The following is a 12,956-nucleotide window of genomic DNA, read 5'->3' as shown; positions in this document are numbered from 1 at the left end:
GTGATTTGTTTGTAGTCTGCGGTTGACATTTGGAAGCCATTTACTGTGAAGACCAGACTGTGAACTTCAAAACTCCTACACAATGCTTCCATCAAAAACATTCAATGACTGCAGCCCACTCACCCTGCAAATTGTAAACACTTGCTGGTGTAAGTCCAGTAGTAAAGCAATCACAGACAAGCCATTTCAAGCAATAATTTCACACAAGCAGTGCCTGTTTGGAGTTTTCTGATGACAGGATCTCAAACAGTACATACCTTCTTGAGAATTTAGTATACAGAGTACAAGGGAGAAAAAAAAACAGATATCAAAACAACCCTTGAACAAGCAGTTCACATTCCTGAACTGCCTTCCAACTTGAACTTTTCAAGATCTCCAGGAAAGTACACAATCAAGCCCATGGATTTGTCAGCTACAAGTGACATAAGGTCACTTTCAACAGCATGTTAAAGAGGCAACTCATAAAGCTGGACACACATTAGACCTAGTTCTAAGCAGAAAAGTTGACAACATTGTATCGAATGTTAATCTTGTCACATTTCTGCCCTCTGACCACTCCGCCATCATCACCACTCTCAACCTCAAAGGCCCAGTGAACCCCAAGAAGCAGACTACCTCCAGAAATCTACGGTCTATGGACCTCTGCTCCTTTAAAAATGACATTGCTGCATCACTTTTCCAGATCAGAGAGCCAGCGTGTCCCTCCGAGGCTGTCCTGCTGCTCAACTCTCATGTAACAAGACTTCTTGATAAGTACGCTCCGCTCAAGACTAGATCTGTAACAGTGCGGCCAAATAATCCCTGGTACACGACAGAAGTGAAGGAGGCTAAGAAGCGTAGACGCCGTGCAGAGCGCCGCATGATCAAGTCTGGTCTTTGCATTGACAGAGAGCTGTATCGGCAAGAGTGTGAGTCCTACTACAGCCACCTTGCCGACGCCAAGTCAAGGCACCTAAGAGAGGAGATTGCTGCTGCAGACACCAAACAACTTTTCAACATCATCAAAAGACTCACAATTGCACATCCAGATTCTTCTCTTCCTGACCATACTTCAAATCCTGCACTTGCCAATCAGTTTGCTGAGTTTTTCGACAACAAGATTAGTACCATTGCATCTTCATTCCCGGTGTCTCCTGAAATCTCTCTCTCTAATTCCTCTCGCATAAATATAAACACTGAGTGTGTATTTTCTGAGTTTGGTTTAATCACTGAGTCACAAATGAAACGTCTCATCAATTCTCTTCCGTCCAAGTCTTGTTCTCTTGATCCTCTCCCCACATGGCTACTAAAAGAGTGTCTAGATGAATTTCTTCCTGCAATAACTCACATTCTGAATCTCTCGTTGTCATCAGGCGTAGTTCCTAAGCACTTCAAAAGGTCGCTCATATTGCCCTTTCTAAAGAAACCCAGCTTAGACCGTAATGATTTGAATAATTTTCGCCCCATTGCTAATCTGTCTTTTCTTGGTAAAGTTCTTGAGAAAGTGGTTGCTCGCCAACTCAGAGTTCATCTTGATGAACACCAGTTGTTTCCTAGTAATCAGTCTGCCTACAGGCACTTCCACTCCACCGAAACCGCCTTATTGAAGGTACTCAATGACCTCCTCTTAGCAGTAGACAAAGGCCATGAAGTTGCTCTTCTGCTTTTAGATTATTCTGCTGCGTTTGATACTATCAATCATGAAATTCTCCTTAACAGATTGGAGACTAATTTTGGTCTAACGGGAACAGTCTTGAGATGGATTGCATCTTACTTACACGACCGCCACCAGATGGTTACTGTGAACGGTGCATTTTCTCAGTCGTTCCCTCTTAGACATGGTGTCCCCCAGGGGTCTGTGGTTGGTCCTTTACTATTTCTTCTATACACAGCCCCTCTGTCTTCGGTAATCAACTCTCATAACGATATTTTACATGCTATGTATGCCGACGATACTCAAATCTACATAATCATACAACCAAATACCCAAGTCGAAGCACTCTGCAAACTTAGTAGATGCGTTGATGATATCAAGCAATGGTCTCACGATAATTATTTGAAATTGAATTGTGTTAAATCGGAATTTTTATATGTTCATTCTCAGTTCAGGCGGGGTAGCTCTCTAACAGAATTTTCCTTTGAAGATAGTACTATCCCCATCTCTCAGTCCGTCAGAGATCTCGGAGTTATTGTAGATAAGCATCTGAACTTTCAACAACATATTAAGAATTCATGTCGTTCTGCTGCTTGGGGTATTTGTAAAATTGGTAAAATACGTAAATTATTGGATCAGTCTTCCACGGAACGTCTCATTCACGCATTTGTTTCCTCTCATCTTGACTACTGCAATTCCCTTCTTGTTGGTCTCCCTGCTTCAAGTACTGCACCACTTCAAAGAATTCAAAATACAGCTGCTAGGCTTGTGACCCTTACAAAAAGATCTGACCACATTACTCCAGTTTTCCAATCCCTCCACTGGCTCCCCATCCATCAACGTATCACTTTTAAAATCCTCCTTATTGTTTACAAGATATGTAATAATCTTGCCCCATCTTATCTTAAAGATTTAATTTCCTTCCGCTCCTCCACTTCAACCCGTTCTCTTCGTTCTTCCTCCGCTCTCCAATTATCACGTGGTCCCCGCACCTGTACACGTTATGGTGATAGGGCCTTTTCAGTTATTTCCCCACTTCTTTGGAATGAACTCCCTTCTTATATTCGTAACGCTGAAAATGTTGATAGGTTTAAGTCATTGTTGAAAACTCATCTGTTTACACAACCTTAATTTTGCTGTTGTTGTTGTTGCTGTCGTTATCATAATATGTACATAATGCTGTATTTTGTTTTTACGTTATATATATTATTTTTTCCCCGATTTGATGCGCTTAGAAACATCAGTATTAAGCGCTATATAAATGTTATTCATTATCATTATCATTATAAGGTCAAATTGTCTAGTTTATGATGATACATGCTGCTGTAATAGAAGTTCTAACATTGTGGAGGAAAGGAGAGAAGGGATGTGCAAATATTACCTTGGCAAGTAAATAATCTTAAAGCGTCAGTTTGGTGTTATCTTTCCAAATGCGCTCCCTCAAAAGAGATGAAGGAGAACTGAAAGACGTTCTTCAAAGTGTTCTCGACCCTTGCAAGATTTAGAACACTCTCCACATCCAGCACTGATTTCATTATTCTTTTTACTTGCTTGTCCTGCAAGAAGTCGCGAAGGTCCCACTCCATTTCAATATCTCTCTAAATTCAAATTGCTGGTGACTGAAGACTACACAAAATAACTTTCCACCTCAGATATTCTTAAAAATCCATTTAGCAAGTTACAGAGTCTGTTGGTATATTTCCTCACATAATTTCACAGATTCAGTTTGGCAATTGGCCTCGTAAAGTCTGCAACATCAGTCGTAGATAATAACCCTCATAACAGCAACGGTGATCCTAACAACATTTTCAAATCTAATCGTCATTCTCAGTATATAATGTATTCTATGAACAACAGACAATATTTGGAATTGGCCATGTTCAAATGATCAACTTTGATGATCGTCTGTTGGAGGATGGTCATTCTTTATATTCAATATAATAACCTCAATGAAACAAAATTTCTCTCATTAATTGAATGGTGAAAACTGATTACTGCAAGTCAAGATCTGTGCGGCGGGTTAATCAATCAAGTTTGGTATTTTAGACATATTTGTACATGGTTTTACACTCTGCTGCTAAAATGAGACTGTTGCACTCGCATATACTATGCCCAACCACACTACATTATTTGGCATGTACAAGGACACTAGCACTATTCCTTTGCTATGACAAGCAATTTTCATGTGCTTGTCAGATATCAGAGCCATTTTGCAGTAATGGTTCTGAGAATTGACGAAAATATATTCTCTGTTATCACTTTATTACACAAGTCATGATAAGACCAGGGGACATGAGACAAATACTCCCAGATGCCTGCTTAATGTCACATGATTCATGACCTACCAGCATTTATTGCAGTTAGAACTTTTTAAACCTTTCAGACACATTTTGTTTCATTGCTTCATTGTCTCGCTTGCTCACACATATGATACAATGTGTCGTTAATGCAACACTGACTTCTCATGGAGGGGGAATGTTAAGATTCCAATATCTACATTCTCTGTGTATCTGTGTACCTGATGATCTGAGTCCCCCATTGTTTTTCCTGGTCCTGTAGGCCAGCACGAATGATAACGTGAGGACACCGCAATGGGTCAACGTCCACAAATTTGTCACATTATCAGTATTAACATCAAGCCAGATCTGTGGCCTTAAAACTCACAATCTGGCATGCCACCAACCTTTTCAGGTATCATTGCATTGTCTCTTCACCCCCACCCACCCCCCCCCCCCCCCACACACACACACACACAAACAAACTGTTGTACTTTGGACGATTATCTCATCATTGTTTCTGACAACTTATTCTTTCCACATTGTTAAAGGGGAAGAGATGTGGGGAATCTTCAAAGCAAATGATACAAGTGCCTCCTCACCTAAATCTGTGCTGTAACTGATAAGTGTTTGATAGCATGGCTTTTTCACAAAAGCAAAGAGTAGCCTACCGGTAATCATTCTGTTTCATAATTTTGACAACTGAAAATATGGTGGTTGACCATACTCAATATCAAAATGCATAGTTCGCTCTTATGATCACATTCTGTAAGAAAAGTTTAATCAAACATCAGATGCACTGAATAATTTGGGATACATTTCCATTGTCCATTACTGACACCTAACCTTACAATGTAGGCCATATAGGGCCTATGTTAAAAAAAAACAAAAACAAAAAAATGACAACAGGGGCTTGGACTTCAAACTTTACACATAATATACAGCTGGGGAAATGATATAATATGGTTATCATTCAAAACATATGTTCCAACCTGACCACATCATACATGGGAGACTTTACAATATTGTATATTGCTTGAAACATGTGACGTCAGCTTGGCGTGTGCAAATTATTCCCTATTGACACAAGAATACACACAAACAGGAGGTTCCAAACTATGACGTACTTCAGCCATTAACAGTGTGGTTCAATCTGGGGCCTTAGCAGCGCCAGATGTTTGGGCCAGAATATTGGATTTTTGGAATGGAATCAATTTCAAGCCAACACTCCCTGTTTCACAATGTACCGGTATTTCTTTACAATCTGAACATATCCCAAAGAAGTATTTCCTATTTCTTTTCCCCACTGAACTGCATCATAATACTTCACACATATCTAATAACTGGTCCATGAATACAATGCGCTGAATGATTCTGATGACCGGCAGCGTGGTGTTTTGTCGTTGATGGCATGCCTGCTACCTGTTGCACAAGGCGTGTCACGGGGAGTTCCGCTTGAGTAGTCATGGACTGGAAGAAGATGGGTGGGACCTTGCAAATCCCTGCATTCCACTATGAAAAGACTTGGCAGAGGGTGACCAATGCTGGCAACAAAAGAAGATTTGAAAGCAGCACACAACTTGGGAAAACACCCAAATGAACAAATGTGTGTGAGAGAGAGAGAGATAGGCAGAGGACAAATATATCATACAGGTTGAACAGAGGCGACTATGCATTGTCCCTCAAATAGATGTGGCACCGCTTGTAGAAGGTGACTGGATGTTATACTTTGGCCACTTGAAAACGCTAAGGTGCACTCGAAGGAATAGTGAAAAGCACGTGTTCACTGGCATCTTGCGCAACTCTTCCTGCTCAATACTGGGTAGTATCAAAGCAGAGCCAAGAAGGCAGCTATAGGCCCATCCACAAAATTACCAATAGGCAGTGTTTTATTACAGAGAGATATCAAGCTTTATCGCTGTAATTATCATGATTTCAAATCCCTGACTTACATTAGGTATGTGTAAGAATAGCAAAAAGGGCGTTTCCCATCTTATCATGAGGGATTTTTTTTTTCCATTCACCGAAACTCTTCTTTTTAGTAGTCAATCATTCTTAATTTCTCATAAGAAATATCTTGTTTCTTTTTGTTTTTGCACTTGAGTACTCCTTAATAGCTAGGCCTTGAGAATAAACTTCAAATTCAGCAATGATGATGAACTACCTATAATTTCTTTTCAAAAGTTGACAATTATAAAAATGATTATTCTACCCTCTCTGCTCTGCTCTCACACTCCAACCTCCTCTATTCACTCTTCACTGAACACTTTAAAGGTAGGGAATCCCATTTGCACGCCTTAAATGAAGAGTTGTATAAATACTATGGTATGTTGAAGAGAATATCATTTTAGAAACTCCCATAAAGTATTGAAAGTGGAAGGTAACATTTAGTACATTTTTTTGACGGTTAGATTTAGAATTGAATTGTTTTCGGGGCTCACCGTAAATTCCAGTACATTACTAGGCTACCTTTGCAGACCCATGTACTGCATGTGTGTCCATCATGTATATTTTGTGAAGAAAGTTCATCAACACTTACAAACATTTCTATATACATTCTTACCACACACTCTATATGTTATTACATCAGCTCTTGTACTTTTAGATTTGTGTTTATAGATCACAAATACAGAAGAATGCAACAAAAAGGCTTAAGTGTGGCTGACACACAGAACTACTGAGTAGTTGAGTTTTGTGCATTATTCAAATTTTAGATAACTGTTGACTTCCAAATTTCTAAGCAGTGGCCTAAGCAAGTCCCCTGAGGTTCATATTTAATGTTTTGCTGCATTTTGGGAGGTCTGTAAAAGGTATCCCCTACCTTTAAAGAAACTTTCTTTATCTTTCACAGGAATATAGGCTGCAGTTGTGTTCACAAAATCACTTATCCTGCACTTAAAAAACAAACTTATGTTTGTCAATGTCCTTGCTTTCACCAGCAAAGATTTTTTTTTTCAGGGCTTAGCAATTACACCAGCATGTTGAGTGCACATGAATCTCTTGCTTCTGAGCTGAGAGAGCTTTCACGCCCCATCGCCAACACGACACCCTGTGTTTGAGCACCAATTGTGCTGCCTGGGCGTGGTAGTCAGAGTCTCCAACCTCACTTCACCATTTCGAGGACCGATTCTTTTACAAAGAATCCCAATATTCATTGTAAGCCTACATGCTTCTCTGGTATTATCTGATATCAAATACTGTCCCCATGATATCGTATCACTGCTTTAGATGTGTTCAAGATAATTGATATTTCCTTCCAGAGTTCTCTACGAAAACAAATGCTGTGTATACTTTGCTTCAAATGGCCACAGCATCTGCACCCTACACCACATCTTGTGTTGCATCAAACTATAATCTTCCTGCAACAATGGATAAAATCTGCAGATATCAGATGGTCACAGTCATCTAAATACAAGTACCAAGTTGTCAAAGGACTTGTCTGAAGGGTACAACTATTACGTCAGTACCCATGATCACGAGGGATCTCACTGCAGTTTGACAAAATTCATAGCGCAAAGACACTTTCACACCCCACGCCCAAAGGATGCTGCTGATGTTAGGTATCACACCAGAACATGATTCATTCAGCCATCAATTCAAAAACAAAATTCTGTTAAAATATCAGCAATAAATTGCTTCACATTTGCTGTAATACTAATACAAGAGTGAACACATCATTTGTGGAGGCTATCTTCCTTGCACTGATTCCATCACTACCTCTTCCTTATCCCCCCCCCCCCACCCCCGCCAATAAATAAAGGGTTGTCACAATGCTTAGGTTCATTAACTTCCTTCCTCCTAAAGGCCTATAAATTGCATGACCTGCTTTTTGTTGTGGTGGTTTGGTCGCCTAATCCATGGACTTCCAATATCACTGCAACAAGTCAGACATCAGCATTTCCTGTCCACAACAGCAGCCACTGGTCAAGGGCCTTTGTTGCATGAGTCTGTTATCTAACTTTTGATGTACCTATCTTGATTACTTCACTGCATTGCCAGAACAGGTCTGCTTTTAACTTCAAAAGTTAAACAGGCAGTACGGGAAACCATTACTACCCATGATTCTACACTTGCCTGAAACACAAAGTTGGCCTTCTAAGTTGGCCTGACAAATAAGCGACAGTGTACTAATCTAAAAGTGTGCAAGAGGAATAGCTAATAATATCATCTGGATGGTAAAGCCCACTGGAATCAAAATGTGTGCAAATACACTGGAAATGCATTGGTCAGCAGACAGGAAAGGATGAAGCATTGAGTGGGAGGGACCAACTTTTTCTGTTTGACCCTTGCTTTACCCGGAAACCATACTTTCAATATCATACAACTGTAAATGCTGGGAAGGAAACTTACTACACCATCTGTCCCATATTAGTCTGAAACTTCAGCCCTGTATGACAAATTTTGTGTTCAAACTGTGTCAGTGTATATTGGTACGTGTACGGTATGTGTGCATGCGTGCATGCATGCTGTGTGTGTGTTGTTGTTTTTTTTGTACATTTATACACAAATGGAATGTATAATGGAAATTTTTAGAAATGCCTGTAAAAAAGCCCGGTGCTGAAGGAATCGTGTAGTTACATTCATCTCTCTATGGTAAATAAATTGAATGCTTTATCTCCATAAGATGAGACAGGAAATTGCATTTTTTTTAGTTTTTTCTTTATAAAGGAAGTGATTGGACAGCTGAAGCAGTTTAAGGAAATCTGACACAGAAGAGTAAACAATAAAAATGCACAGGTTGTTGGTTACATGTATTATATACCCTTAATACTTACAGGAAGTGATGTCAAAGTTCATAAGACCATGTGAAACAAGATCAAGACTTCTAAATCTAAATACAGCACTAAAAGTCAATCCCTTTATAGGAACTCTACTGTGGTGTGCAGTTCAGTCACATCAATGCATTTTTTGGTTTAAAGAAAAAAAAATTTAGAGAAAATGTCTACAGGAATGAAGATTGTTTGTGCAATATGTTGACCTTGACCTTATAATAGGATTCGTGTGCAGGTCTTCTCCCAACATACCTGGTACATATTGGATATGTACAGCTCGTAGTACACTACAGGTACTGTATGAACATTGATTTTCATAGTCGTATTCAATTTTGTCCTCATAGGTGGCTTGTAGTTGTGTTGAACTGACTTTCAGTGCATGTATAACTACAAACACCCTTTTCCCCATGATTACTCATGTATGGGGAAACCTTGAGCAACCTCTGTTCAGTTTCCTGAGGAAAGAACAAGCACGTCCTGTGACGAGTTTTCATTGAGAGAAAGTAAAAACAGCAAAGCAATATTAAAAAATTGGAACAAAGACACAACAAATTCAGATGCAGCCGACCAAACATGTCTGAGTATCCTCATATTGTATTGCTTTCTTTGTGAGATAACATTCAACTTCATAAAATTTGCACAAAAGCCTGCATAACTCCAAATGATGCATATTTCGGTACCATGCAACAAACAGCATTGTTTTTCTCTGATTATTTATGAAAACTGCATGTATGTGTATGATGGCAAAAAATACTGTATCTGCATTTTTTCTTGTGAAGTGCTCTATAAAACCTGCAGCTGATTGGCTGAGAGCAAGTGGACCCCTGAGACTCTTTAGCCTGAAAATTCTATTTCACGAGGTCATCAAGGTCAGGTGTGATATGTAGGAAGAACTGGCGGAGGAGGAGGAGGAGGAGGAGGAGGTAGCACAGAGTAAGAATTCTCAAGGAATGACGTAGAGTTTCGGAAGCCTTGTCACTCTTGGGAAAATTTGCTGGTGCACTTTTTTTTTGGGGGGGGGGGGGGTGGGTGGAGAAAAAGAGGAGCATCAATTCAGACATAACAGGAAACCATATGGATTCCAGACACCTTCTCTAGACAGTCCTTAACTGTCTGTCTGCAGCAAAACCTACAACTATTTGAAGCACTGACATCACAGTGGGTTAGAGAGAGAGAAAAAAAAACCCACAACATCATGTAGCTGTATGGACTATGGAGCTAGCTCCTTTGGCTGAACATGACCTTTACATTCAGTGAGATGACATTACAACAGAATCAAACAGATACACAGCAGTAGAAGTGGGTGGGGTGGGATGTCACACTAGAGCAATAAGAGACATGATATCTATGTTGTGCCTTTAGAAATATTGTAATCCTAGCTGCTGTTCACCTTTAAAAAGCAATGCAACAATAATTTGCAAACTGGACTGACACTTTCAGGACCAAGATCTTGAAATCCAACACATATTGCCAGAAACTAGCATGTTGCCATGGGAACTAAATGAGCTTATCAAATTGATGTACACAATCAGACTCCATAATGTGACTGGGAGATGTTATTTGTACAACACACCCACAGTAAAAGCATGCATCCTGCATGTTCAGATGAAAAATAATGGATAGGCCAGGGAGAGGTCCTCTCACCTCCCTGGATAGGCCTACAGCAGAAGTTTCAGAAAATGCAAAACAAACACAAGACTGTGGCATCTTCCTCTGTTTGCTTTGCTCTGTTCCTCTACTGTTTATAGTTGGCAATACTACAGCATGTTCACCCTTAGTGGACCTGTAATATGTAGAAGTGTGCATCGAATACAAAGTATATTGTAATTCTGCAGATTTAAATAATTACAATGCAATACACATCTTGGTTTTAAAAAAAATGGTATCAAAGTATAGTAGTAGTACACAGTCACAAACACACACACATGCACTTCCTCGCACAGCGAACTGGACACACAACAGTGCAGTGGAACAACTTGGGCATCAGGTGGTAGATGCTAGATGTACATGTATTGCCTTCAATCAATCTTGCTGTGATTTCTCTTATAGAAGGGAAATTTGGGATAAATCATGCTAACAGCTGTGTCTTTGAAGGTCTCAGGCAACATTGAGCAAAGATACTTGTAATAGTATCCTATTGGTATTGAACATGATTGAGTTAATTGTGCTGTATGTAACAAGACCAGAATATCCTGCTGAACATGCTGAATTGTGGGCCACAGAGACCAGGGTGGACCAAATTTAATCAGACATGCTTTTCACATCAGGCATTGCACATCGCCAACATAATTTAAACTGAAAACGGGGCCGTTAGAGAGCAGTCAAGTCAGTTCGGGAAACCCACTCACAAGGGGGGCCCCTCCTTATAAGTAACCCGTCCCCCTTATAGTCCCCCTTATAAGTAACCCCCGGGGCACCCCTTATAAGGAGTCTCCACGCTTTTTTGCAATGCAACGCGAAAATGAAAGGACTGCGGCAATTCGCTTGATTATGTCCATAAAGCTTCACAAGTTTCCTAGTTACTCACGAAATTTGAGCAAAATCGGTTTGAGGCATCATATCTAAAATCATGGATTTAAATGCGATGTCAAACGACCCATGCGATTCTGTAATGCGAGCGATTACTGGCGCGAGTGTCGCCAGGCGCGGCGGCGCGGCAATGCTTGAGTGCAGACGTGGCGACGTGGCGACTGAGTATGGGTACTCAGTCGCCACGTCTGCACTCAAGCATTGCCGCGCCGCCGCGCCTGGCGACTCAGTCGCCACGTCTGCACTCAAGCATTGCCGCGCCGCCGCGCCTGGCGACACTCGCGCCAGTAATCGCTCGCATTACAGCATTCGCATGGGTCGTTTGACATCGCATTTAAATCCATGATTTTAGATATGATGCCTCAAACCGATTTTGCTCAAATTTCGTGAGTATGGGAAACTTGTGAAGCTTTATGGACATAATCAAGCGAATTGCTGCAGTCCTTTCATTTTCGCGTTGCATTGCAAAAAAGCGTGGAGACTCCTTATAAGGGGTGCCCCGGGGGTTACTTATAAGGGGGACGGGTTACTTATAAGGAGGGGCCCCCCTTGTGAGTGGGTTTCCCGAACTGAAGTGTGTCTAGCATGGTAGGAACAAACATCGCGCCCAACCAGAAATTGATTCATAACCCCCTTCTCGATCTCGTGTCCTGATACGGGAGCAACAATATGATTTTTCCACCTCCCTGTTTCAATGAATGGAATACTATTCACACACGGCATAGGGCCTCCGCAGTATCGGTGCTATGAGGGAACATGTGACCGGCGAACTCAGCAACTATAATAGACCGGCCCATCCCACCTGAAACAGCTGATTGGACAAATAGTCCGTCTCATCATCAGCAACAACTGTTCTTAGCTGAGCGTGGTTTGTTCTCGTCACCAGGGAGATCTAAGATAACGATAATTCTACTGTTCACATATTAGCATCACATCTTGTTAGACTTGATAAACAAAAATCACTCTGTATCATCATTAATGTCTTCATAACTCAACATAACTTACATTTCTGGGCAAGGAGGCGCCTTCTTTTGATCAACATATTGGACGGATCGAACGAGAACAGTACCCTACTACGGACGGCAAACATGTGACAAGTCTGATAATTCTAGGAATCTTACCACATTGTGAAACACATCCGAGTCCAAAATGTCCTTGAAATCAGTTTCTCCGCAGTCAAAAACTCTCTCTTCACCTAGGAACCCCTCCATGGCGCTATATGGGCCGTAGTCTAGGGACGGTCCGGTCAATTTTGGGGAAAATCTGTCTGAATGCCGAAGCGAAGACGAACCGCTATCTTTGCCGTTCTCCCTTCACAAGCTTCACCAAACCAATGAACGATAGTAGAGATTGAGAGAGCGCGTGAAACGTGAAGCGACGCACACAGAGGGAATCGTCGCTGCCAGAACAGGAAGACCGCTGGGGCGGAGCGTCTGCAGGCGACAGTGCTGTCGCGACAGTTTTACAATTTGCTTACGCAACACATGTGCCGTTGAATTTGCATTTCTACTCCGCGCCGTGGTAATGCGGGGCGCATCACGCAAAATGGAGTATTATGCACTACGCACAAAATGTAGTTTGATGTTTTATTTGCAAATCTAGAAACAAAAAAGTGTTGTAATTTGCCTTCGGTTCAAGTAAACTGGTCTCCTGTCATAGAATTTTCGATCATGTACTCTATCACATCAACTCTCTTGGTATATGATCTCAGAATTTCATAAAAATCAGTGCGGCAGGATGGGGGTG

At 41.0% G+C, this 12,956-nt stretch overlaps 1 protein-coding gene across 1 annotated transcript in view; it reads right to left on the bottom strand.

Annotated features, from left to right (window-relative positions):
* Nucleotides 1–12,524, bottom strand: part of LOC139725350 (cyclic AMP-responsive element-binding protein 3-like protein 1) — a 55,707-nt gene extending 43,183 nt beyond the window's left edge. Inside the window, exon 1 of the mRNA XM_071636435.1 lies at nt 12,332–12,524. Coding sequence (XP_071492536.1) covers nt 12,332–12,421 — 90 coding nt within the window. The 5' untranslated portion in view covers nt 12,422–12,524. The remainder of the gene's footprint in view (nt 1–12,331) is intronic.
* Nucleotides 12,525–12,956: the final 432 nt, after the last annotated feature.

Source organism: Diadema antillarum, unplaced genomic scaffold (genome assembly GCF_040938485.1).
Source record: "Diadema antillarum isolate AM-2024a unplaced genomic scaffold, OU_Dant_1.0 seq00000035_RagTag, whole genome shotgun sequence".
Classification (NCBI taxonomy): Eukaryota; Metazoa; Echinodermata; class Echinoidea; order Diadematoida; family Diadematidae; genus Diadema; species Diadema antillarum.
Note: the sequence above shows the minus strand (reverse complement) of the source record. Positions and strands in the feature narration are given on the sequence as shown.